This window comes from Anser cygnoides, chromosome 2 (genome assembly GCF_040182565.1).
Source record: "Anser cygnoides isolate HZ-2024a breed goose chromosome 2, Taihu_goose_T2T_genome, whole genome shotgun sequence".
Taxonomy (NCBI): domain Eukaryota; kingdom Metazoa; phylum Chordata; class Aves; order Anseriformes; family Anatidae; genus Anser; species Anser cygnoides.
In genome coordinates, this window is record NC_089874.1 from 151,436,038 (window position 1) to 151,463,480 (window position 27,443).

A 27,443-nucleotide genomic window follows, 5' to 3' on the forward strand; every position below is an offset into this window, starting at 1 on the left:
CACTGGAGCTAAGCCGGTGCCACATTATCATTGAGCAAGGCAGGGCCTCCTTCAGGCTGCTGGACCATCCATAGAATCACAGAATCATCTAGGTTGGAAGAGGTTCAAGATCATCAAGTCCAGCCACCAACCTGACCTACTGAGTCCCATCCCCAAACCATGTCCCTTAGTGCCACATCCAAGCATCTCAGATACCTCCAGGGATGGGGACTCCACCAGCTCCCTGGACAGCCTGTTCCAGTGCTTGCTTCTGCTCCAGTCCTGGTGAGCTCCTGGAAGGTTGGAGGTGTTACGGCGACAGCACTACGAAAATGGGAAAAGGCATGGCCAGACCTTTGTCACCTGAAGGGGTTACGGACAGAGCTCACTGACCCACCCATTCCTAAAGAGACCGGGTATCCCCTTTAAAGGATTTAGTCTACAAAAATAAGTAAAATTGTGTACTTCCAAGAAATTTAGGAAGGGCATTTGAACAGCTTACTCACTGCCTTGCTTAAGACCAGTATCTTGCACGCTGTCCCACGTTCCAAAGACTGGGGATGCAACCCTCTCACTACACTCCTGATACAGCATAACCACAAAAAGACACATGCAGACACATGCAACTGCTCAAACACCCTACCTGACAGTAAAAATGAACTGAAAAACAAAGCATCTGCTTTTCGTTCTTGTTTTCATAGCTGGTTTCCATGCAGCAAGTCATCCCATTTTACCAAGATAACTTATCCCGTCCCAGCCTGAGACATGTTTGCCTTTTCTATTATTATTTCTTCCCCAATTTGCTGAGACTTCCTTCAGTGGGCTCCTCGCTTGCATTCCCTCTGGCCAGGAGCCTGGGTCTGAGCATTGCAGTGCTGACTAACCAGATGCAATAACTGGGACAAAAATAAAAATAAATCAAAGTCACTTGGATAACATGGCTAGAAAAACATTTCTGTAAGCCAGGAAGTGAAGCTATCAGATCAGTGCAAGCGCTAGAGATCTCTTTTGGAACAATCACTCCTGTGCTTTGGTAGAGTGCAAATTCAAGTGCATGAGCTGTAGGTGGGCGCTAGTTAGACTAGAAACAAGTGCTCCATTCACCTCATTTTCCTTCGAGTTGCAGTGAAGTAACAGCTCCATCCTGGACGTTCCCCATGTGCCTAGTGCCATGACAGCCCAAGTTCTGGATGTTCCTGCAGAAGAGTTTCTGCTTACAGTCACGAGAAGCTCAAGGCCGATAAGGTCAACAACTTGGAAGCAGTGAGACAACCAACTCTGTGGTTCACATTGTTTGAACATTTATTGCAATTCAGTGTCAAAAAAATGTTTTACAAAAATACATTACTGTCTGCACAGAACAGCTGTAAAAATCAGAGTTGAACATGCAAGGGAAGAGGAAAAAGTGTGCAAATTTATATGGAAGGATTTTAACCACACAGTAATATTAAACAGAAGTCGTATTATACAAGGGATGCCTTTCACTTCATATCATCTCTACTTACAACTTTAAAGAAAAACAAAACAGAACACACTCTCTTCCATATACAAGTATTTATAATTACTGCAGATAGTTCCTAAAGATGAGCATATTTGCCGTTTCCAATTAAAATGCTCCCTCGGTAGCAGACCTGTTAGCACTCTGCACAGCTCGTAATAGCTAAAGAAATGCAAAGTTTACCCTCAGTTGCCCTCCCAGGGGGAGAAAAGGCAATGCTTGGCCAACGGAGGGGGAATCTCTCTGGTGTTCATGATATTAATACAGTAGACTACCTATGTCAAAGACAAGATTTATTCTACCCAGGGCCAAATCCTGCAAGGCCTATTTGTTGTCACTGAAATCACTGGAGGAAGATGGGGGATTGAAATCAGGCACTGGAAAAGCAGCTCACGCCCCAGCAGCCACATGCTGCCAGCTACATGGACACCTGGTTGTGTCTTCGGGGCCTTTAATGAGCATCACCACAAGCAACGAGCTGCAAACAGCAGCACAGGCAGAACACCAGAGTCCCCGACCTCGTAACTGGCAGTCTTCATCAACCTGAGCAGACATCAGCTCCGCTGGGTCTCTGTTTCTGCTAACAGGCCAGCTAGGAAGAGTGGCATTTTAATTTAAAGCTATTTCTTTTTGGCAAGGTGCTGATCTGTGGGGAAGCTGTGCAACAGGTTTCTGAGAACAACCCCAGAGGACAGCGCTGGTTCGCTGTACTGAACAGCGCCTAAGCGTGAAACAGCACATCTGATTTACTAGCTATGTAACAACCTGAAATGTTCCTGCTCTAAATCAAATTTCAGCTACTAAAGGCCAGGGATTTTTCTGGGCAGGAAAAGCTGGTGTAGTACCTGTGTATGTTCTAGGAGGAGAGAGCTTTGCGAGAGCAGTCAAACAAACGGGAACACAAACAGTTCAAAACCTGGGGGGGCAAAGAAAAATGATAGAAAAGATACTCTCATATACAGAAAGTGGCAGGGTGCAATTAAATGTTTACATAAAAAGCAATGTCTTCAGAGCAATAGAAGTTTTTCTAATCGCTTTACAAAACAGGATCTAGAAGCTTTCACAATTGATAAAAGAAACCCAAACAACGTAAGAGGAGGTGCACACATTTTAGGATCAAACTTTACCATACCATAGTTAATACAAATGGCTTAAGGTATGTACAGCTGAAATGGTGCCTCTTGAAGTGGCTATCACATGAAAGTGAACCCCAAACACCTGCCTCTTATAGAAAGCTGGAACAGAAAGATCTCTCCCTTTCTGAGCCTCCTCCCCTGCATGGATCTGTTTTTCCTCTCCACAGTGCCATGCTCTACACCATTGCACTGCTTAAAAACCTCTGAAGATAAAGATATTTCTTTGCATACACTGGCAGCAGAAAAAAAAAACCCAAAGAGAGGAAGAACCTCCTTTCATAGTATAAGAACCGACGCATTTTTAATGGGAACGCAGCCACCAACTTGAGGATGAGATGCTGTTTGAAAAGAACACTCGATTTCCAAAACACCAACAGTAAAAGCCTGTTTTCCATTCACAGTAGGCTTTGCCAGAGTTGTCCTAAAATAAAGGTCCTTCTTGCGAGAGAGCAGCCTTACACCATCCTGCCTGGGGTCCTGAGCTATCACGGCTGGTTTCGCTCCTCTGCCATCCAAAGCCAAGCAGATGCACTTGCACTGCTGAATACTGATCATTTTGTTTTCAAGTGGTTAGACCAAGGTATTTGGATGCTTGGATGTAACACAATTTTGTTTTAAATGCACAAAACGGAACCGAATCTCCCACAGTATCTCCCTGTACCAGCCACTTGAGGAACAATGACTCTCCTAAAGAGATCAGGGTCTGATTTGACAGCTGCTAGGGCGGTAAGATGGTGACTGAGGCACATTCTGCTTTTTGTTTAGCCAGTTTTGTTCTCCAGCACAGTGGCTGCTTGGTTTTCTGCTACTTGGGACACCAACAGCAACATCCCAGGATTCAGGACGAGCAACACACAAGTGCCTGGATTAAGAGATTGATCTTCAGCAATTTGACCCTTTAAGATCTACCCTGTGCTACAAGAACACTAATTGAAATTAACTTTTGCAGATAGGAGCCTCAGTTGTACGTAAGTACAGCATCACCTGTGCTCTCTGGGCAGGGGGACATGGCATAAACTCTGCTCAAAACAAATGAAGGGCTCATAAAGGCAGTGGTGAGAGCTGAGGTGTTCCCAGACCACAGCTAAATTCTGGGGTTTTGTCTTGTCGTGCAGACTGGATTTAAATCCAAGCTTAAAATTCACCCAGTGCAACAATCTCATTGTTGGGTAAGTGCCATCTGGCAAGCAGGGCCTCAGACTACACAGAAACCCCCAGCAGCTCAGGCCGCCTCCATCACGAGAGGTTGACTCACTGCAGATGCCAGGGGCAGAAGGACTGCAAACCAAACCACGCCTGCGTCAGAGCTGGAAGCAGAAGATGGAGATGGTGAAGGCCATGCGAGTCCTCTCACTAGTAGAAAAAACAACAAGAGTCTCCCAAGACAGTGGCAATACTTCATTCACTTGCAGGTTCCTGTCCTTAGCATCCTCTTTCGACAAGGCGGATTTCAGCCTCACCTACCCGCTTACATCACTGCGGGAATGAAAACAGAAACCAGCCTCCCTTACTCATGAGCATCCCCCCAAAACAAGCACAAGATGATTTTTCCAAGGCATCAGCTTTTAAATCACTTTCAGTTGACATGAACATAATCAACAGGCTTATTTTTACCAGCAAACTGACGGAGAGAGCACCAACACCAAAATAGTATTTCCTATCCCAGGTTTTCTCCTCGTCTCTGGATATTGCCAAGCTTCTGGCCATGGCTAAGGGCTGCACTGGCTCACAGAGCTCTCCAGAAAAGGAAAAACTTGGGTTTGCTGGGGGAAGGCAGGAGAACAGCAGTTCTCGTCAACTTTTTCCTGCCTTCCCCCTTCCCAGTCTTCTTCCCCTCTTCCCCACTGCTCCATCTAGAGGCAACTTTTTTCCCCTTTTTGAGTTTCTTCCAGGGTATGCAAAGTGATTTAGTTTGCAAAAACGCAAATACTGTCAATTTTTTAAAATACAAACAGATGCAGAAAAGTGTTGAAAGTCAGTTATAAAAACATTAAAAAAAAGGAACAGAATATTTAACAATACTAACTCAAGTAGTTCTTCCTGAATTGTCCTGAGTACTCCTCTTCCTCAATTCTCTGTACATGGTCAGACACAACCCACTAATTTTTACCCTCCTGAGGTATCCTGCTTCCATTGCGCACAGAGAAAGTGCTATACAGGAAATCTACTGGCAAATGGCAAAACCTTTCCACCGCAGGTTTTCAAATGGTTAAATATGAGCTGGAATCTTCTAGTTCCACCACGGTGCGTGTATATAAGGTTCCGCTTTTCACTAAGAGATCGTGAGCCAAATCACGGCCACAACGATGTCAGGAGTTTGGCCACTTACTCCACAGGACTGAAAACTTTGCTCTAGGCTAGTGCTAAAAGATCCCATAAAGAAGGTCAGCACTGGAAGCCGAAGGGACTAGACTGGGTCTTCGTTTCCTTCGCACACAGAAATAACAGAAGAGGTTGACTGCCATATTGGAAATCCCTCACTTTCCACAGCCTTGAGTGCTGTTTTTAGCAAAATGCTAGCCAATTTCTTCATGGTCTCTCACCACCCTGAACTCCAATAATCTGAAATTAAACAGAGTGCTGCCAGTCTGTCAAGGAATAAAAACCGCATCACTTCACTAGACTCAACAGCCCTAATCTCCCTACTAATTACCAGCTCCAAGATGATTTAATTCACTTGACAGCAGTGGGAACACAGAGCGGTGTGTATATGTTGGAAAACTAGGAAGACATGGGCTTCAACCAGATTCTAACCTCACTTGGGAATTCATCCAGTGCAATTAACCTAGCGGAGTTGATATGTATTTATGTTGCAAGATTAAACCCAGTCCTTTGTTTCCCTATAATAGAACTTCCTCCCTTTTAGATAATCTTCATCCTCCTGACTTCTCTTCCCTTTTACTTAATCTTTCATAAAACCAACGTATTAAAAGAGGATGGAGTAAAGTCTTAGGTATTTATACAGTGCCTATCATCTAGGCATTCAAGCACTGAGTAGAGCAAGAAAACTAACGTAAAGAGGTAAGCATTAATGCAAGAAAAGATGCTTACTATCACAAACATTTCCCTTTAAATCATTGTACAAAATACAAAAGTTCACATTGTACACTGGATTTTTGTTTGAAAGGTACTCAATCTATTAGAGGTAGAAAGTGGTATGGTGCGATTCTTTTGTAAGTAGGCTAGAGTTCCACGCTAAGTATTTCAGGATGTCTCCTTTTTAAAAACAGAAGTATTATTAAACTTGTCACAGGGATATTTTTCATAAATACTTTTAAAAACATCATATTTATAAATATGTCTGCTAAATAAAACCAGATGGAGAAACAGTTCAACAGTCCTAGCCTCATATTGCTTTCTCTCAATTATTAGAAACAAACCAAAGAAGTTCTCAAATGGTTGCGGGGCAAATTCATTTTTAACTTCTAAAAACGAAAACGAAGGTTTTGCCCTGTATCTTGTACTCTGATCATAAAAAAGGGACTCTGTACAACATGCTGCATTTATATACCAGTCCTATGGAATTCTGTATTCCTTAAGTGCTGCACGTCAGTGAGCAATTTCACCTTTCATCTCCGAAATCCTCTTGTTCCTTGACTCAGGAGCTTCACACAAACATGAATATTTACACTATTTACAAACGGAGTGTCCAAGCTCAGTGGCATAAAGTGTCCTGTAAGAATCGCGTAAGCTGCGGTGATCCAAGTTCAGAATCTGAACAAGTTGATAAAGTCTTGCGGTGAAAGAGAGGTGGAGCACGTCTCCGGGTTGTTGGCTGTGCAAGGGTGATCAGTACCCTGGGAAAGGAGAAAACAACTCCATTTAGAGAGACTGCGGAAGGGGTGCCAGAGCACCTAAGTGCCAACTTAGTGCTGCCACTCCGCCAGACATCCTGCTTGCAAACAGAGCGGAGCCCAAAATATTTCCACTCTCGCCAAAGCAGACAGCTCTGAATTGGGCTTCATATTTTAGGGGTTACTCTGAAGTCCGGGGAAATAAACCCAGAAAAAAATCAAACCAGAAAAAATCCAATTCACTCTTTCCTCCTGTTCTCTGAGGCACTACAGGTCAGAGACTACCATCAGCTAAAGGAGTTTAAGTCTAGAGGTGTGCTGTGGATATCAACGCAGAGGCCAGCAGAATCATGTTGTGGGCTGTTTTATAGCCATCAGCTCTCATTCTTGCTAATCCCACTGCCAAGACCTTCACCTCCACATAACGAGTGGCAGGGGTTGCTGGCAGTGCTAATGCAATTTGCTACAAGTAGCCTGACAATATGCCCATCTCACTCCCCTCTGGCTTTGACAGCAATAACTTGCTCAGCGTAGACAAGATGGGAATCCCTGAAGCATGGTGAAAGGGTCTTAATAGTTGAGGGAGGATTAAGATGTAGGAAAACACCCGATCGTGCAAGGCAAAGGAACTGCAGCTTCTTTAAGGTGCTGCAATCAGAGGAAGCACTGGGTGCCCTGCGGCTCCTGCCCCAACCAAGTTTGTCCCACCACCACCTCCTACCTTCCAGGAGAGGATGTGGCAGTGCCTGCACAGCTGCAGCGTGTCACCGTACTGCTCCTTCCGTGGGTAACACCTTATAAGCTTGAAGTACATCTTTTTCCAATCCAGCTGTCCCTTGTCAGATAAGATTAGCCGTTTACGAATCTGAAAGAAATAATATGATGGTAAGTGCACTAGGTAAAAAAAAAATAGAATCATGGTTTGTTCTTTCCACCCATCTTGTTCTCTCCCTTGCTTTAAGTTTAAGTTAAGCACCATCCCTGCCTGTCACGTAATAGTTTCTATGTAACACCAGGAAAATTCCTGCTCTGAATGCCCGGCTGTAACAGGCTTCCTGATAGCAACAGCCTCACCTGATACCATTATCAGGGTCTAGCCTCATTTCACTATTACTACTGTATGAAAGCCTGAAACCCCGGGAGCTATTTCATACTACATTAGCCACTGTTTCGGGCTGGCAGGGAAGTGGAACTGCATTTAACAGTTTTCAAAGTTCAAGTCAGTTATTTGTCACACTAGCTTGTGAGGCCTCCATCTTTCTTTTTGGGTTCATTAGCTGCAGAAATTGGACTTGAACGTACTTGTTAACAGAAATGACTTCCCCAGAGTCACTTCCAAAGTCAGATGCAGAGCGAGCAAACAAAGCAAGTCAGCAGGGAAATCTGGCACATGTTTCCTGAAGTGCAGAGATCTGATATAGACACCCCACACATAAACATCATCCGTAAACAGAGAGGTGTTTGTTTCTTTCCATTTGTTTTTAATTTTAGAAGACCCTAGATGATTACCAGCCTGCAAAAGGCCAAAGATCTTTACACAGGTACAACTTGGGTAGCAGCAGGGCTGGTTTCCACACACCGTCCTGTCACTCACGAAACAGCTCAGAGGGGATTTCTTGCTCTAAAGGGCAGGGGAGTACAACACATTGCTCACAAACCACATCCACAGAGATTCTCCACGAGGGTGTCGGTCCTTAGGACACTGCAGTTAAGGCTGGAGCTTGGCTGCACGTTTTCCCTGCACACGTGGGGCGAGCAGCCATGACTTGCAGTTGTTACCACCTGGATTAGGGCTGAAGAAGTTCACCCTGTGACTAATTCCTTAGACTCCTATTTCAGGAATCATTGCTGTGGCATGCAGAACCCTCCTCATAAATCATCTTTACAGCCTTTCCCATACCAGCCTGTGTTATCAGCTTGCACCACAGCCCACAGATCCAGAAGATAGTCAAGTAAGAGTGTCCTACCCATACAGACGCACTCGCTAACAGGTTGCAACAGGCAACTGATAGCGATCTGCACCTCGCCTCGTACCTGTCTGTCCGTGAAGTGGTACTGGCAGAGCTTCTTCCACAGCAGCCGGTCTTCACTGAGCACTTGCAGGTCGGGAGCCACTTGACCGAGGCTAACCAGGTCTCTCCCATCGGTCAGTCGCTGCATGATGTTTAATTGTAAACAGAGCGGCAGATCTGTCAAAGTGGTTCCTTTGAAGGCAGGCTGGAAAAAAAAAAAAAAGACAAAATTGAGCCCAGAGGAAGCTGGAAACCCAAGTACTTCTAACTTGCAGTAGAGTTACTACTTTTTAAGTATTGCACTTCACATGCAAAATAAGCAGTAGCTCCTTCTTCTGAACAAAGAGACATTTGACCTTCCTCTGAAAAGAATCTGAGGTTTCTTCAACGAAGGGTCCGTTTATTCTTATTACAAAAGCAGTAGGAAGCAGAGTCACAGTCCAAGCCTCTCCCCCCTCTTCTCATCTATCCCACATCCATACTCAAAAGACACTGTCCTCGAAAGCACCGCCACCGGCTTGCACGACAGCAGGACACCGGCTACGTCGTGGTAGCAGGCGCTAACCATCCTCCCCCCAAGGTGAGGGATACTGGCATTGCTTCCCAACTTCGGCCCTCCGTTACCCGCGCTGCTGGGAATCTCGTGCTCTTCCAACACGTGTTTCAGCTCACGCCGTCACAAGATCCCACTGCAACCACAGCGGCGGCCGATGGATACCCGCAGCAGGATTTTCCCTGCACGGATTCCCAAGGCAGTGCCGGCAGGGCTAACCAACCCTTCCTCCGAACGCTTGAGGAACCTGCCCCTTTCCCACCAGCTGCAGCCGCAGCTTCGCAGGCTGTTCAGCCACATCAAAGCACGCTCTGCAGCGCCAAAAGCCACCTCCGCTCCCATTCAATTCACCTTTTCTCGGTCTACACACGGGTCAGGATTATTTTACAAGTCTGCACAGCAGCACAGCTCCAGGACAAACCAATTGCAATGGATTAGCAGATCCTGCACCCGGGGGCGATCCAAGGTACCCACGGGAGCAAAGCATCAGCAAGGACCACGACCCGGGCTCGAGCTGCTCCAAAATCAGCCCCAGCCTTATTAAGACAAACAGCAGCTTTGCGGATTGGGCCCCAAGGAAGAAACAATGTTCAACAGATGTGCCAAGTCTATCGTTTACCCTGCACAGAGATGCTGCTATTTTTAAGTTGCAGAGTCACATCGCCCGCCTCGCAATTGGCAGGGCTGTTAACCGTTTCAAACAAGGAGCACGTGGGCCACCAGCAGCAGGGGAACGCTGCGTGAGGCTGCTTTCAATCACACGGCCCCATCTCCAGCCACGTGAGACTGCAGGGGCACGAGGAGTCCAACTGCACATAAATAGTTCCCACCTTCCCCAGGGACCAGCCCGCACTGCTGGTGGTCCATACAGCCTGGCTGGTCCCCCAGCACTGCCTGCTACCTGCAAGAACCCCTCCGCTGAAGCCAGGCATCGTTTTTGGCCAGCTCTACCAGCAAGACAACCCCTTCAGGAGAGTTGAACCATCTCGGCCACCTCCAGAGGGTATCCATTCCAAAGCCAACCTCAAACAATTGATCCCCAGTTCCCATCTCCCAGGCCCAAGCAGCCTCTCCCTCCCCACCTCCCCCCCTATTCCCCTAACACCAGCTGGCTCTGGAGACAAGAGGAGCTCCGCACGGCCGCGTGCTGAGGGTTAAGCTGCGAGCACGCTGCCTGGCTACGCGCAGATGTTTGCTTGGTGCGATCCACTTGCGTGCTTGGAGATGGAAGAGGAGGCAGAGAGCAGCACTCCATCATTCCTGAAGCCCATGAGTCTCCCGCTGGCTATGCAGGACTGTGTCCCCGCCCGTCAGTGCAAGCTGAGGTCGTTTTTAGGGGCAGGAGGAACGCACCGCAGCCTTGGATCACCTCCCATTGATCTCCCCGCCACGCTGGCTTTTGCCCTCTCCTGCAGGCAGCCCACACAAGCTCCACCAGGGCAGGACAGGCAGGACTGTGCTCAGAGGCTCTTGGTTCAGCAAGGGGGGGGGGGGGGGAAGGCAGAAATCAAGCAAGCACACGCTAATGTCTTATTTCTGAGGAAGCCAGTGTGACTGAAACAACTCCATACAGGTTTTCTGAGTCAGAGCCAAAGACTTATCTGCTGCTACTTTTCCCTCAGTACTCCTTTCCAGGACTTTTCAAACATTACTTTCTTTGGAGAAAGAACACAGATTAGATCAGAGCAGATCATTATGTTGTCACTTTATGGACAGTTGTTTTTTGTGCCCTTTTTTTAATGCAACTCTAGCACATACTCAGTGTTTTGCAAGTTTTTTTTTTTTAAAAAGGTCTGTCTTGGCTGTTGTGAAGCTTTTTACCCCCTCCAGAAATACCAGAAACGCTCAGCACTGTAAGCATCTGGCTGCACAGAACTGGGCTTGTTCTGCCTTCCTCTCAAACTCAGGTTTTGTTCTACTTTGACCTGAAGCCATCTTCAGAGGTGTGAATTTTTTTTTTTGGAAGCTCTCCACATATTTCTATATTTTAGAAAAGTGTCTGCAAACCTATACTGTGTGCATAAAAGGCAGTTCCCTTCACAAGCACATTTTGATGCAATTTTATCTGGGCAGGCAGAGCTTTGAAATGCTTATGGGAGTTTTGAGAGTCAGTAAAGGTGAGGGGAAAAAACCCGTACTGTATTTACTGAGTTGAGCAGGAGGTCCTAACCTGGGGTGTCAGGGAAACAGATACTCCAGCGGAGCTGATCCCAGCAGTGCCCAGACACTGAGCAGCTCCCCAGAGGTGGGCACCAGCATCGGCAGGCACGTCCCACAGCAGGGCAGAGACCACCACCACATAAGGCAATGTGGATTTTGCAGTTCTTCAGACTCCCTGGGACCTCCCGGAGTTTATCTTCTCCCAAATCCTTCTGCCTGTATTACTCCTTACAACTGAAGGACTGGGAACTGTTTCTTGATGTTTCCAACAAACACAGCCATGAAGAACGATGAAAGCAGGACCTCTGCTCAACCCTTGCGAAGTGCCTTTCTGGTTGACCCACTAAGGAAAGAGGTGTTTTTAAAATTCCCTCTGGCCATGCTTTGGTATGGCCAAGTGGGAATTGCACAGCTCAGTTCACTGTAGAAGACTCCTACAGCGGACACATTGACAGGGAGGTCAGCGCAGGGGGAAGGCTTTAGCATTTCTGGGGAGTGAGCACCCATTCAAGGTGAAGTGGAGAAAGTTCACCTTCAATTCACATGCAAAGCCAGGTTAGGAATTTATCAACTCATTCGTCTCTCCCAGCTCCACAGCTGCTGCTGGAGGACCAGATGTTGTGAAAGCAGGACTTGTCTGGCTGGAACAGCCAGCTCCAGACTACTGGAAGAATCACTGATGTTTTCAGCCAGGAAGCATGAAGTTATGCAGCTATTTGGAAATTTGCATTTAATTTACAGATTAAACAAATCTAAAAACCTCAAATATCTGATAAACAACTTTTGAGGGCAATTTCTCAGATTTTAGAAAAAGATTGAGTTGACTTTTCATACTGAGGCCTCATCTCTAAAGACTCTCAGGAGGAGATAGTTTCCTGCCCAGCTCTGTTCACACAGAGCCTCAAGAGCAGAAAGGAGTCACACCACCAGTAACGGTGAACATGATCCCACACTGCGTACACTGAACTGGCTGGGGACATGTAATGGCTACTATTGCTTTATTTTGATTTAAGGGACTCAAGTAACTCAAGGAATGCAGCCAGTTATTTTGGCAACTTCGGGTCCTTCTCCAGCACTCTGCCTGCATCGGGAGTACAGTGAGATATAGTCACCCAGATGAAAGCTGCTACATGAGAAGGTTTCATGAAGAAGCCACATTATTTTTAGCCTTCAGGATTTGCGCTTACCCTGGTGATCTGAATATTGTTCAGTTGCTGCTGCCAGTGGAGAATAGTCTCCATCCTGTGCACCCACATGTTGATGTTTCCAACCAGGACAGACTTGCCGACCCGTTGAACCAAAGTGCAGAGGGATGTGTAGAGGGTCTGCAGCAATTCCCGTATTAGCCTGATGTTCTGCTGGTCTTCAAGGACTTTGGGGGAACAGGAAAGGTTAAAAATGGAAGCTGCCCAAATCCTTTTCTGAATCTACATGATTCTCAGGGAAAAGTTACCTGCTGTAATCTCACAGGCCAAGAGAGCCAGCCTGTGCTTTTCTTTTGACAGAAAAGCACTTAAACATGAGCCAAGCACAGCAGGTAAGAGAACAGATGGAGATATTCCTAGGATAAGCAGATGAGGTACCCATCCTTTCTAGAGCACTTCCCATTTCCATAGCTGGGAAACCAGCCAGCTTTCCCCTCTGTTACATGTGAGAGGTTGTGTGCGCGCCTCTCCCCGACCACCCCAGCTGACGGGCAGCGAGATGCTCAGCATCTCCAGCCTCATCGTGCATGCACACCCCAACAGGGTGCTCTCCATTCCCAGGCTTCAGTCAGAGCTAAAGCACCAGGAAGGGAAGCAGCACCTCTCAGCTGCAATCCAGCCCCACCAGGAGCCCAGGGAGGTGAAGACAGCCCTCGAGCTTTACTTTCCCCTGGAGGAGAGGGAGCACTTGATATTGCAAACTGGAGACAGAGCAGCAGAGACTGCCGATGTGTCAGGCTGGGGGGCAGGAGCAGCTGCCTCTTCTGCAGTCAGGAATAGGACTCAGCAGGATGCAGGAGTGGTAGCGAGGGAAGTGGGAGAAGGAGGAATCGCCTCCCAGATACCCACCAAAATATGGAGATTTCTTCCCACCCCTCCCACTCTACATAGTCCTTCACTGACAAAAAGGAAAGTGGAACTGAACTACAGGAATAAACAGGGGTGGCCCCTCTTCCCCCACCTTACACTGGGTATTCCTGAGGATGTCATTCATGCTGAGTACACCACATTAATTCCAACTCCTCCTCCCCCGCTTCGTTTCCATTTCTTACCTTTCTGCACCACTTTTTCCAAAATGTTCATGTAGTTTTTCTGGGCAATGCCACTCAGTGACGTCAGCTGAGACTTCGCTATCAGCTCCAGCAGCTGTGGGTAAAAATAGAAGTGGCAAGCCTTAGAGAGCAGAGATACCTTTCTAATCTTAACTCCCGTCACATGACACAGCAAAACAGTCCGGGCACTTGTTTGCTGCATGAAAATAAAAGGTAGATGGAACGGCAGCAAACTAATGCACGGGTGGGGAAAAAAAAAAGAGCAGAGGAGAAGTGATTAAATCCACATAGAAAGGGGTGGGGAAAAAAAAAGGCCTTCTAATGATACTCGGGAGAAAAATTTGGTTTCATGGCTCAGAGATGCAGGGAAACCACAGGGCAGCGCTCAGACTGACAGCATCTATTCACACCGAGGAACAATGAACGGTCGACGTCACCGTCCTTCGCTGGGGCATAAACAAGCAGTGTCATGAGGGAACACAAGCGAGCGCTGGTTTGGATGGGGATGTTATTGATGGGGCAGTAATGAGAATCAGACCCTGCAATTTACGTCAAACGCCTCGGTTGTATGGGCTTTGTCAGAGCACTGTCACCACGATGGAAAGGTTAAGGGCTGTATTAAAACCAAACCATTCCCACCCCCCACCTCTAACAACCCCCTATTCCCTCAGCATTTCTTCCCCTCTGTGCAGTTCTTGCAGCTGTAACAATCCCAAGCCATCCGCCCTTCCCTGTTTGTCCTGTTTACTCCCCGTGGAACCAGGGAAATCTCACTTTTACTTTCGATTGCGATTTGCTTCCTGTCGCCGATCGCCTGACTCATGTACTAGCTGAATGCTGGATTTGGGCTGCAGTTGCTGAAGGAAGCGTTTCCCCTGGGACAGATGCCCTCTCCTCCCTGGGCTCTCTACCGGTGCAAGAAGAGCCGTGGAAGTTTCCTACGGGTCATGTTCTGCAGAACATGTGGCTTGTGATCTTCCAAGCCTTCCTCCCTTCCCCCAGCATTATATAAATACAGGCTGTCCACATGTCGTTCCATTTGTTTTGGATGTACATAGCCTTCTGTTTTAATTTAGAAGGGAAAGGAAAAACCTTTTATGCTACAAATCAATCAACACGTTACCACATGACTAGCTTATTAATCCTTTATCGTCTGGAGCTACGGTATCCCATTGCTGGCACCGCCGAGAGTACAGAGAAGGTGCAACTACTTGTGTCAAGTAACTAAGATGTTTTTCGATAAGACTTGATAAGTCATGAGCTGAACTGTTCGCCCCGTTTTAAGAATGACAGGAATGCATCCATAAAGTTACCGGCAGCCTGCCATGAAGCAGAGAGCTCGGGGAGAGGAATTATTGCAGTCGTTTGCCCATTCTGCTCATCTCAGGCACAGGCATGTGACTGCCAGTTAGAAGCAGTGAGGTTGCTGAGAGCGAAGTTGCCTTCTTCAGTTTAATTTCCAGGCCAACACCATCATCAGATGGCATTGAGTTTACATTCTGTGAATATCTTACACCTCGCGTGACTGAAAGAAAGTGAGGAAAAAGGCTCGCGCTAACTTCTGTGAACGGCAGGCTGCCTGTTTTCTTGCCTCATTTGTAGAAACAAGATACAGGAAGAGCTGGATAGTGTTTGGTGCACATAGCAAGATGGCCCACTGATGCCTCTCAGCAAAGTGAAGACCCCAGATACTCTTAAAAACAAGGCAGTCTGCAACATGCTTGCAAAGCCTTAAGTCTTTTCCTCATTTCTTGAAATACTGGAGGAAGTAGAAGAAACAGCATCCTGAAGTAACCTGCGATACTCTGCTTACATCAACCTATTTAGCCTCCAGACCTTTGATTATCGTGATCAACTTGCCAGACTCCATCTGTACATTAGGCACACACGCACGCAGATCAGCTCTTGTGCACAAACAACTGCTGCCTCCAGATTGCACTGCTCAGGAACTGGCACAGGGACAGCTTCCTCCAGGCTGGGTGTTAGCGATGCCGTGCCCATCGCTGAAAACACTAAAATATACCCAGTGATAAGTATCACGTAATGCAACACCGTAAGAGCTAGAAAAGCCAGAGCCATTCTTTACGAGGACCAAAGATAAAAATCTCAGTTCCTTGAAGAACACTAAATTGGTACAAAATTAAGCTAGACAAACAGACTCAAATTTGCCTTGCCTGTGTTTATCAAGGTTCAATTTATGTTCGGTGAACCAGCTCTGATGTCACGTGTCACCTCCCTTCCCCTGCAGCAATAAACACAGGATGAAATTCCATATGAAAACTATGTTGTGAATAGTTCTAGGACTACTCCACTCCCCAGCGACTGCTGGCTTGCCCTCCAGACCAAAAGGCATTTTTATTCCTCTGTCCTCATATAATACACGTAAAACAGGTAAGGGATACGGCTCAGCCAGGCTCTGACCCATCCATGCCCCACACGCTGCAGTGAATTGAGGGTCTTTTAGCACTGGCACAGCCCCAGAGTACAGCCTCATTTAATGGACTGCCAAATTTGGGTCTACAGCATGATACAAATCAGTGTTGTCACTTGCATAATACCAACTAAAAGCAGACTGATGGGTTCAGATTAATGCTGAGTAGGGTAAAAAACAGTGGAGAGCTGCAAGCATGTTGTGATGCTGTTGCATTAAGTCCAGCCCACGCTCAGCTGAGAGGGACAGATGGTGGGGAGAGCACAAAGGGAAAGGTTAAGAGCAATTTTAAAAGGCCTGCTTTTCGAAAACACTAAGTAATTGCATTCCAGCTGATTTTAATTGGAGCTGGGAGTCTGTAACCCCTCCTGAAAAGAGGGCATTAGATCCCAATTCCCTCTTTCAGATCCTCAGGAGTTGAAAAAGGTGGGCTGTCAGCTTCCCCAGAAAACCCTTCCTGTCACCTTGCCACTAGTTTGTTTGCTCCCAGGGGTCTGCAACAGCCAAGGAGAAAAGGCAAGAGATGCAGCAGCTTATTCCAGAGCTGGCAGGAAACAGCAGCTTCCACAGCAGGGCAAGAGCCTGCTCTCCTCCCCACACCAAGAGGATGGGGTTTCCTGCTCAAACCCTACTAACAGTGCAGCGAGCCACATAGCTCGGGGAGCACAACAGGCCTTCCTCCCCACAGGAAGGAGAGAAAAAAAGGAAACAAGTGACACATGGCAGGGAACAAGGGCCCCAAAACTGTGGTGTTCTGTACTCATCACTGTGCACATCACTTACAGGCACCCCACAGCCAGCTGGTAACTTCTGCCATACTCCTGGTGCAGGCAATCCAGCCCCAAACGGCCCACAGAGACAAGAAAGGCCTCTGCAGGCCTGCACTGCACTGAGGAGGGTGTAACTTGGCCTCAAACCCAGCAATGCTTAGCAATGGTTAAAAATCACAAGCCTCAAGCTGCTGGAGTGTAAATCCCCACCAGAATGCCCCAAACACCTGCCGTAGGTAAGGAGGACTGCATCCTGTGGGATCCCCCCAGCTCCTCAGGGCTGGGACTCCTCACACCTGAGCTGCTTGGAGAAGCTTACTGCAATGAAAGTTCCCTCCTGTCACCCCCCGTTCTCACAGCCCTTCACTTTTTGTGGCTGAAACGTCACATTGGTTGTAAGCTGGGAGGTAGAACAACAGCAGGGCGAGTTATAATGATTTACAGTGCAGGTGCTGACAGATCTCCATGAGGCAGCGTTGAGCTGATACTCTTTCAGCACAGCATAAATCCAGGACTCCTGGAGCTAAGGGCTATAAAAACTTAAGAAGAAACAAATTTAAGAGACTACTTTAACAGGCTGCACGCTGTCTAGATCATGTTATTCCAAGAGCTGTGCCCATGCAGCTTAACCTGACCTAAGCTTTTATGATCAGAAACAGCACCTTCCCTTGAGACATTACTACACAACCATCATATGACAGATCTTTCTGAAGGAAACAGCCTGCAAAGCCTCACTGTCATCTGAACAGAGTGTTCCCAGAGGAGAACCAACAACTTCTGGGCTGCAGGCACTCTTGTCTCTGCTTATATTGCGTATGCTCACAGGAACACTTCCAGTCTTTGTTAATTCTGCAAGAGCAGAGAAATCAGGACTGCTTCAATATGAAAAAGTTTGGATCTTCTGGATCAATCAAGCACCTTCCTTATGAGCTCTAAAAAGGGAACATTTTCCTGTAATGTCTGTGCAGGTGGTATAATTCAAACAGTCAAGCAAGGAACAGGTCATGGTGCTAATACCTGTACTTACTCTTCCAGTACTTTATCAGCACTGTCAAGACAAGACCGATGTTGGAAGATTTCTCCTCCTTCAGTTACATGAACTCACCAGCTACAGCTGATGGTACCTGAGCACGAAAAACAGCCTGACAAGCTTTCCAGTGCTTACACTTCCACCTCACCTGGAAGAGCCCATTTTGTAACAGATCAGTGCCCTGTTAGGAACTAAGAACTTAATCTGGGAATATCTTAGACTTCTGTACAACAACAAAAAAATCAGTACTGAAAACACACTTATGTTCAGAGACTTTCATAGGGGAATGCTTTGAGAAAGGCAAGAGGAAGCTGATGGTCACCCTGAAAGCCTGTGTTAACAGCAGTAATGTATCTTATTTCCCTACAGAGAAAGTTTGGGTATAGCCAGCAGAGTCCCAGGTCTGTAGCCGTTTCTCTCCCTTCTTTCTCTGTGGGCATCCTTATCCTCATTCCAACTCAGCTTCCCTCCTTGGAAAGCATTTGCTTGATGAAGTAAATACTGTGACATTAATCAGATCCTCTGAGCAACGGGTGGAACCAGAGAGAACAAGGAGAGGGAGGGAAGGGAAAAAAATTCTGCCTGCCAATAGTCAAGGCATTTTCCATGTGACAGATCGCTCATCTGTGTGCTCTAGGAGGCCTGCAATTTGCAAAGACCCATAAACAAGATCCACATCTAGGCAGTGCTTTTCATGAGTGAATCTGGCACAACAGGCATTTTATGAGCTACTATTCACCAGAGACTTGGCCGATACAACCCCTTCATTTAAGAAGTCAGTTTTATATTTGATCCATGGTACCAGGTTTAATATCTCTTTAATCTGCCAAACCACAAGTCAGCCTCAATTAGAAAGCTTCATACTTCTCTGTAATGCTGTATCCTTAGGACTACTTAGCCTTAGAAGCTCAATTTGTAGAAACATGGATACAAGTTGACTTCCGTACAGAACACTGCTATTTGGGACACGTGGCAGGTCTGGTATGCTTTTATGAAGAAGTCCTCATTGGAAAAATGAAGAAAGAAGTCAGCCTGAGCATCCCACCAGGCCATACCAACTACACCGAAATATGAGTTTGCTCTTTAAGAAATTTCATGGGCCTCCTGCCCAGTCACTGCAGCCCTGTGTGAGATAACTGTCACATTGTGTGAGCAGCAGGAGCCCATCACATGGCAGAGCCTGACCTAAGGCTGGACTTAGCACAAGTCTCCAGAGTTTTTCATGGTCATAAGGTAAAAAAAAAAATCCATCAAGGTGATCCTTGGAGCACCAAATACATGTTTTATTTTTCCTTCTTTATATTTAACCAAAGGGTTATTGCCTTGGCACAAACTAACTGCCCTAAGGATGACATGGTGGTGTATATATCCAGTATCAGAAAACAGTGAATAGCTGTCCTGGCAGCCACCTTCTCTGTGCAAGCAGGAAAACAAGTTGTCCCAGGACTCACAGAGCTGTGGAAGCCTGAATTTCAATGGACTTGTATCCTGCTTTTCCTTTGGCATCGTCCCCACTCCTTACCACCACCATGGCACTTCACCCAAGGAATTACCATTTGCCTTCCTGCACTGTGGGTGGGTAATCACCCCCCAGTGCCTGTACCCTTCCCAGGGTGACAGGGTTTTCACAGGCTCCTGGTCACCTAACCAACAGGTGAACTGAAGTGAACTTGCTCAGATCATTTCTTCCTGACTTTTCAGGACACTTGACTCAAAGGGAAAGCAATACCACTGCTGCTTGCTTCAGAACCTAAAACCTAAACAGCTGGTGCCTCACCAGTGATTAACAGCTGACAAAATGTGAAAAGGAGCTGTTTATAAACAGCCTCAAGCTAATAACAGGGTTTTTTTAAGCTTATTAAATTCCAAGACTTGATAAGCATTCTGAAATTTGAGATCAATTTGCAGATCACATGTGCATAAACATACAACCATCTGCAGCCCTCAGGATAGGGGATACCCCAGAACACCACCATTTCTTGGTAACCCAGAGGGAAATGAAAAGCCTTGATCTGTTACGATAAGTCAGATTAGGAGGAACCTAGGCAGAAACCTGTGGCTGACAACTCCCACCAACTGAAAGCATCAGTGCTAACAGAATGCTTCACCCACTGAAACTGGTGCCACTCGCACAGGATTAAGAGCAACCATGATCCCTGAGTCCTTCATTTCAACTTCTATGAGGTTCAGCCCATCTTCTTATTCCCAAAAGACTCAGCTCCCCGAAGTCTCTCCTTTGTCACTTCACAGGATGTCACCCCCCCAGCACTCATGCTTGCAGGTGTCTCAGCCTCCTGTGCAAAGAGGTCCCCACTGCTCTGTGGCCTCTGCAGAGTCCATGCTCCTCCTGGGACTATAGGAACTGCATTTGGAAGCAGGACTTCAAATACAGTAATTAGAAACAACAACTTGTTTTTATTTCTCCAACATGAATTTCATACACAACTGACATTATGTATTACCTGAAACTATCAACTGTTCACTATAACATATTTGAAAGTTACTAGGAATGCTGGAATAAGGACAGCCCAACCACCTTTTACATCACTACCACATCCCTCTCTCTCCATCTCAACAGATCTGAGCATAGGTTTTGGGGTCTATCCACACATTTTCCATCAAATGCTTGACATAGCAAGGCCCAACATCCTCACGCGCACCTCTTCCTTGCTGGTACTTCCCATCACCCGATGGATGCTCGGTTCAGAACCCTCCCCACCACCACAGCAAGATAAGCCCTGGCCTTTCACTCACCCTCACGACATAGTTGAATCTCCTGGAGTCCAGGATAGCACTGGAGAAGTCAAGCCTGTTGAAGGCTTCTCCCAAGGTGCAGTAACCATGGCGCTAAGAAAAAAAACCAGTCTGGGTCATGTTTTGGCAGACAGAAATCCAGACAGCATCAGGAAGACGTGACCCAGGGGAACTCAATTTAGCAAGCTCATGGGTACAAAGCATGGGACTCGCTCACAGCCAGAGGAGGCAGTCCCATCTCCCATGGAGCCGCGCTTACTGACGTCAAGAGTGGGCACGGTTCAATGTAGGTTATGGTATTTTCCCAAAAGTGACACGAGCTCTATTCATGACCCTTAGATAGCTCAGATCCATCCCTCCAGAATTTACGAGGGAGAAGGAGTCTGACATTCCTGGGGCTCAACATACAGCCCAAGTTCACTGAGGGTGGTTTCATGCAGCCGCTTCCCTCCACGAGCCCAAGCGAGCCGTTGTGATGAATTCCAACGATTTTCCATGTTAGGACTGTGCTGGGTGAAGGCCAAGAACAGTATTATGGCTTGGTCTGCAAATGGCTTTTTTTTTTTTAAACCAAGGGAAGCAAACAAGTCATATTTTAAACACATGTATAGAGCCTTGCACAGCAAGCCCTGGCTCCCTGATTAGGGCTTAAAATCATTACTGCAATTCCAACCACAAGCCAGATCTTCCACTTATCTCTTAAGAGCTTCTGCTGATTTATATCAGCTCGCTATCTTCCACCGTGTGGAAAAACAGTACAAAAGGGAACAGACAACCTCCGGTTGCACTCACCTCTTTTGTGCTCCCCTTATGAACATAGATCCACTTCTCTTGGTGGAAATCTGTTTAAAAACACATTTTGCTCAGTTAATCTTCTACTCTGCAGAGGGCTGCATCTCTGTTCTGCTCACAATGCTCGCTGCCCTTTTATCACAAAGGGAGTTTTTTTTTTTTTGTGTTTACACTGCTGAACCTGAAACCAAAACTAGCAACTTGCTGAGATGCTTTGTTTCCATACTCCTTCATTTGAGACGACAGCCCTGAGCCTTAAAAAGGGTTTATGTTTCAGTGACAGAGCTCGAGACTGTAAATGTTTAATCTGCCAGCTACGGATATACCATAGCACCTCCTCTTCTTTGGTACCAAACAGAAAGCGTGGCTGACAGCCAGGTTTTGTTGTTATTGATTTTATTAACTATTCATTACCTTGGATACAGGCTTGGGATTGAATGTCAAAATTGAAGTTGAACAAAAATGTCATGAGACATCAGGCATGTGGGAGAGAGCTTTTAGCAGTGAGGTCAGGCTCAGAGGAGCATGCTTATGCTTGCAGCTAACTTGCTAAAAAAGAAAAACCTATTTGGGACCAAAATTATCCTATTTCTAATTGCCCCTCCCTTCCCTCAGAAATAGGAGTTGTCCCATCCGTCCCCCAAAATAGCTTCCCTGTACCCACCACATGCTGCTCGCTCAGTTCGCAGGAAAGTCCTCACTGTAACAGCAGTTATGTGGCTCAGCCCTTTTCCCTCCCCACTTTCACATGGGCTCTTGACCCTTCTTTCACCACACGCCGGCAATTCAACAGGCAATACGAATAAGAACGCTCCATCCTACAAGACTCCTTGCCTTGAAGGACACACTGTGCTCCTGGAATCCTTTTCCACCTAAGGACACAGTGATGTACGTCTGCCTGGTACTGAGAGCCCAAGGACAAACCCAGCCTCAGCCGCAGGCATGCAGATCCTGCATCGAGCCCTTTTAAACGAGTAGGTCACAGCAGAATCCAGCCAAAAACTGTCATGGTAACATTTGTTTGTTCACACAGAGAACCGAATGCACAGAGGGGCCAGCTTTTGGCATCTGCTTCCAAAATCCTGGGGGATCCACAGTGAGCTAATACTAGTGTGGGAATGGTAACTCATTTCCTCTGTGCATGTTTACATTTGGAGCCTTCACTAACTCCAGTACCTATCTCGCAATCGGACCAACGCAGGACTTGCAGTCCCTGCAGGATCCCCACGTTATCCCCCTGGGTGCCATCTGAGACCCCGGCCGCTCGCTGTGCACAGAACGATCTCCAAGCTCCCGTTGTTTTGAGCAAGCTGAAGTCTCAGTTCATTTTTCACGCGCTCTGGGCGCAGAGATATGATCAAAGCTCACGTTCAGGCTTATAGCCTCCAGTAATGTCGATTAGAGCTCTGCGTGCATATGGAAGGAAAAATAAATTTAGCCTGTTGTGCACGAGGAAGTCTACAGGGGGAAAAACTGGAACTGGTTCATTTGAATGTACCATAGGAAAAAATTACCCTCCTTCTGACAAATACAAATGACAAAAATTTGAACACAACAAGTACAACTCCTCAGAGCAGGGATTACTAACAGGGGCATAAATCTTCACATTAAGCTGTATCCAAGTTCTCTACTTAAGTCAAACATGGGCGCAAAGCCCTTTGAGATAGTTTGGAAGACTTCTCAAGCACCATCCAAAAAACCCATAGATCTGAAGCATTTTCCATCCTCCCCCTGCAACAACTTAGTTAAAAAAAATGCCCAAGCAGACATCTTACACTGAATCTTGGCTTTGTTATTCAGCAGGTCCTTTTTCCTCTTCTTGGCAGCAACATCATAGTTGAGGCTGTTGAAGAGATTCTCTTTGTTGTGATCTTCCTTTTTACAAAAGCTGTGAATGACACAAAGCAAGGATTCTATTTATTTCTGCAGCCTGCTGAATACTATGCTTCCTGTAAGGAGAGAAAATACACAGGTTTTCATTACAAATCCCGAAGCTACCTCGTTGCAGACCATTCTACAGGCCGCGTGCAGGTTTTGCATCCAATAATGTTATTTTTAAATGAGTCTCCAGTGCCCCATCTCTGCTGGAGAAAACACAACTAACAGCCAGGAGCAGGCAGAGCACATCAGTGCTGGGACACCGTTGGGCAGCATTTTTTTCCTCTTTAACCTGTTTCTGTGCTTAAATAACACCACTTCCTCCTACTGTAGGTGGTAGATCCCTGAGACAGATTTCTCTGCCAGGACACATTTAGACATCTGACGACACATACTCACACGCAAAGTATTAACAGAGTCCCTACAAAACATTCTGCTTTCAAGCTTACAGGAAAAGCTCAGCTGAGGTTCAGACTTAACTGGTGGCTTTCCAAAGCCCACAGAGCAGTGGCTGTACAAATTAACAGCTAGGATCTCTCATCTAAGACTCCATCTTCTGTATTTGCTGGAGCTTTGCTTTATCATTAGCAAAGGGAGCTGTAACCACTTATTTTCTTTGAGGGCAATGAAAGGCTAAACGAGCGCATCGAGATCTCTGCTGATCTGCGGGCCTGCAGATCAGCAGATCCGTGCAGCAATGTGAAACCGAGAAGTCCTTGGGCAGCCGCAGCGCAGAGCCTGGGCTGTGCAGGGGAAGGCAGCACTGTCCAGGAGCTCTTGGCTCCAGCTCCGGTCCCCCACCAGAGCCCCCACACACCGGGGGCACAGGGATGCCCCACAGGTGCTGCAAAAGACAAGCAATACACCTGGGAGATGAAAAAGAGCTGCTCTAGCAGCTTGCGAAGGATGGGACGGCTGCCTACAGACCCAAAATCAAAAAAGAAGGGTCCCAGGCACCTCACCTGTGGCAGCACTAGCCCGGGACACCCCTGGAGCTCTGGCTGCTGCTGCAACCCGCTGCTGCTCGCGGCGCTGAGCTTCCTGTGCTGCAGCCGCAAGGACCCTTACGCAGCCAGGCTGCTTCCTCCGCAGCCCTCTTGTTTACACTCTGTAGCCTCAAAAGAAACACGAGCACCACGCAGCCTGGCTCACACCTGACAGCTATCCAGCACAGGCTCCCGCAAAGGAACGAAACCTGCAGGACAAGGCTCCTCGCTTCTCCCCGCTGCTAAATCTGATCACCGGCCCAAGCCTGCGGCCGGGAGAGGGAGGTTGGTGGCCGTCAGCAGGGTCACACCACCGCTATGGAGAGGGAAGCAGAAATGCAGGTGGACAGCGCTCACAGCCTGGGGAACTGGACGCTTCTTACCAGCTGCACCGGGCAGTCCCCAGGGCCAGCAGCTAGATGTGCGCAAAACACCCCGGCTGCTCGCTTCCCCTGTCCGCGCTGCTTCATGCTGGGGACCAAAACCAGACAGCAGAACGCGGCAGTCAAAAACATTTTTGAGAAGTTCAAGCTCCTGCTTTATCAAAGCTGCACGAAAAATCGGTAGTGGGCCAGACTAACATGCCCAGCGCAGCGGCAGAATCCAAGCCTAAGAGCGCGAGAGATCTGCTTTAAATCTGACATGTCAACAGCACACCCTGCGCTGTTGACTTCCTACTGAATGACTCTGTAACCCGAAGCCTTCATAACAGCAGCAGTGGACGGATTCCAGCATGGGAGGCAGATTGTTCCCCTGTTTATGTATTGACAGATTTCCATATTGTTCTCCAAGGAGCCTGGACGGGTTGAACGGTCAGGCACCGGGACCTCAGGACCCTCCTCACTTTTTTTTACTGAGGAAGATGCCTAAGCCCGGGCCAAACCTCAGTACTCCCAACGCGCTAACTCCTGCCAGCCAGACATTTTTCTACCTATTTACAAAATAGATGTTTTGCATTCTAAACTTGATTTAGAGCTTGCACAAAGGAGGGAAAGATAAAGAACCACCGCGTAAGCCTCCTTGCACAACAGGATCTCATCCGCGGCTCACGGCAAATCCCCCTTCGCTCCAAGCCGCTGTCACGTACATTCCTGTCCCCTCGCAGCCAACAAGCCCGGACCCCGCTGGGCAGAGCCGAAAACAAGACGTAGCTCTGCAGGAAAAGGTTGGTTTTGACAGGGGCGATCTGACTAGGGATCATTACACCCGTACCGCTGCCGAGGCTTCCTGCCCTGAACCACGCAGTTTTACAGCGCTTAAACCATCCCGGGGGGTTTTAGTCCCTCTGCAGTCAGATTAATCAAGCCGCACATAAGGCAAGCTCTCCATAGTCTGGGGGAAGATTTATGGCTTCAGACACACCATACTTCTCCGGCTGGGGAACCGGGAAGCCTAAGGAAGCGCTTGCTGCTGGAAGAGGGAGGGGAGGGCAGGTTACCTCCAGAGCTCCCCAGCGAAGGCAGCACAGAGCCAGGAGATTTTCAGTGGCACTCCCTTAAGGGCAAAATCCCAGAGCCAAGGGGGCAGCAAACGTTTTGACATTTTCTTCGAGGAGGCTGAGGAATAAAAGGCTGCTGCTGCCCAGGCTATTTCCAAATTACAGCGTGCCTCAGAGAGGTGTTACGGGGGGCTTTGCAGCTCTGTTTCTGTATGAGACAAGCCTCGGGTGTCAGCGCAGCCCCCTGCCCCAGCCCGGCAGGGGCAGCCCCAGGGGACCCGGGGCCGCTTCGCCCCCCTGGCCCCAGCACCGGGGGAGCCAGGCTGCGGTTTTCGGGTTTATTTATTTCCCGTGCTGCAGAACGCTGCCGGGTGACTCAGGGCTGACTTACAGCATGTGACGAAGCCGGGAGCCTGCGCGGCTCCGGTGGGGTTTTAGGAGAAGGGGAACCTCCGACAGCCCCAGGTGGGGCTCAGCACCTCTCTGAGCGGCTCCAGGACGAAACCCGGCCCCAAACGCCCCCCCCCCCAAAACCAACCCACCCCTCCCCGAGCCCGCAGCGCCCTAACCGAGCCCCCCAGGCGGCCGAGGGGGGCTTTCCACCGAAGGGCGAGGGGTCGAGCCCCCGGTTCCCCACCCCACATCCACCCCCCGGACCCCGGTGACCCTCCGGCAACCCCAAATCGCCGCCGCCGTCCGTTTCGGGGGTCCCCCCCCGGTCCCCTCGGCGGCGCCCCGCACCCAGCGCCCCCTGGCGGCGGCTGGGGCCGGGACCGGGACCCGCACCGGGGCCGGTACCGCGGCCGGTGCCGGTACCTGCTGATGTCGCCGACGAAGCCGCCGCTCTTCTCGTCGAGGAAGCGCGTCCAGCCGTCGGCCGTCTTCACCCAGCTCTGCCCGGGGGAGCGCCAGTCCTGCCCCAGGAACGGCATGGCGGCGGGGATCGGGTCCGGTGGGACCGGGTCGTGCCGGCTGGGGAGCTGCCGGGATCGGGATCGGGATCGGGATCGGGCTCGGGCTCGGGCTCGGGGCCGTCGGGGTCCGGCTGCGGGCGCAGCGGCGGCGCCGGGCGCTCTTTATGGGCGGCGCGCGCCGTGTTGCCGGAAGCGCGGCGCTGGCCCGGCCCCGCCGCCGCCGCACGTGGCCGTGTTTGTGGGCAGCGCCCCTCCGGGGGCGGGGCCAGCGCCGCGCCGGGACCCGCCCCCTGCTGCCGCTGGCCCCGCCCGCTCGCCCCAACGCCCCGCCCCCTGCGTGTCGTGCGCATACGGGCAGGGGCCTGGGGGCCGGGGCAGCCCCCCCGGGATCACCTGGTGCAGCCACCCCCTGCCACCAGTGTCACCCGCGGAACCGTGTCCCCAAGCACCACGTCCACCCTCTCCTTGAACACCCCCAGGGACGGTGACACCACCACCTCCCTGGGCAACCCGTCCCAGTGCCTGACTGCTCTTTCTGAGAAGAAATGTCTCCTCATTTCCAACCTGAACCTCCCCTGGCACAACTTGAGGCCATTCCCTCTGGTCCTATCACCGGTTACCTGTGAGAAGAGGCCGACCCCCAGCTCCCCACACCTTCCTTTCAGGTGGTTGCAGAGAGCAATGAGGTCTCCCCTGAGCCTCCTCTTCTCCAGACCAAACACCCCCAGTTCCCTCAGCCGCTCCTCACAGGACTTGTGCTCCAGGCCCTTCACCAGCTTCGTAGCCCTGCTCTGGGCACACTTCAGGGCCTCGATGTCCTTCTCATACTGCTGGGCCCAAAGCTGAACACAGCACTCAAGGCGCAGCCTCACAGAGAAAATATATATACAGAATGTTTTCTAACTGTATGTTTCTTACGTCTGTATTTTGTATCACCACATTGTATTTATGTATATTTATGTATTATGTATATTTTATGCACGTATGTTTTATATACAGCTATTTATATAATACTATATAGGTGAATATTCATAGCACAAATATTTAAAGCCCAAGATTAT

General features: G+C 48.5%; 1 protein-coding gene across 1 annotated transcript; it reads right to left on the minus strand.

Annotated features, from left to right (window-relative positions):
• Positions 1 to 1,263: 1,263 nt before the first annotated feature.
• On the minus strand, positions 1,264 to 26,496 carry FBXO32 (F-box protein 32). Its single transcript, XM_066990718.1, has 9 exons — positions 26,285 to 26,496; positions 22,942 to 23,054; positions 21,167 to 21,216; positions 20,375 to 20,467; positions 13,390 to 13,483; positions 12,320 to 12,504; positions 8,442 to 8,624; positions 7,129 to 7,272; positions 1,264 to 6,410 (listed from the first exon to the last, which is right to left on the minus strand). The coding sequence occupies exons 1-9, from the start codon at positions 26,398 to 26,400 to the stop codon at positions 6,321 to 6,323; spliced, it is 1,068 nt and encodes a 355-aa protein (XP_066846819.1). The 5' UTR covers positions 26,401 to 26,496; the 3' UTR covers positions 1,264 to 6,320.
• Between the last annotated feature and the right edge of the window lie 947 nt (positions 26,497 to 27,443).

Coding starts and splice junctions, on each gene's coding strand:
- FBXO32 (XM_066990718.1), bottom strand. CDS start 26,400: ATGCCGTTCCTGGGGCAGGACTGGCGCTCCCCCGGGCAGAGCTGGGTG. Junction 13,484..20,374: donor GATTCAACTATGTCGTGAGG/GTGAGTGAAAGG, acceptor TTTTACCCACAG/CTGCTGGAGCTGATAGCGAA. Junction 12,505..13,389: donor GGAAAAAGTGGTGCAGAAAG/GTAAGAAATGGA, acceptor GTTCCCCCAAAG/TCCTTGAAGACCAGCAGAAC.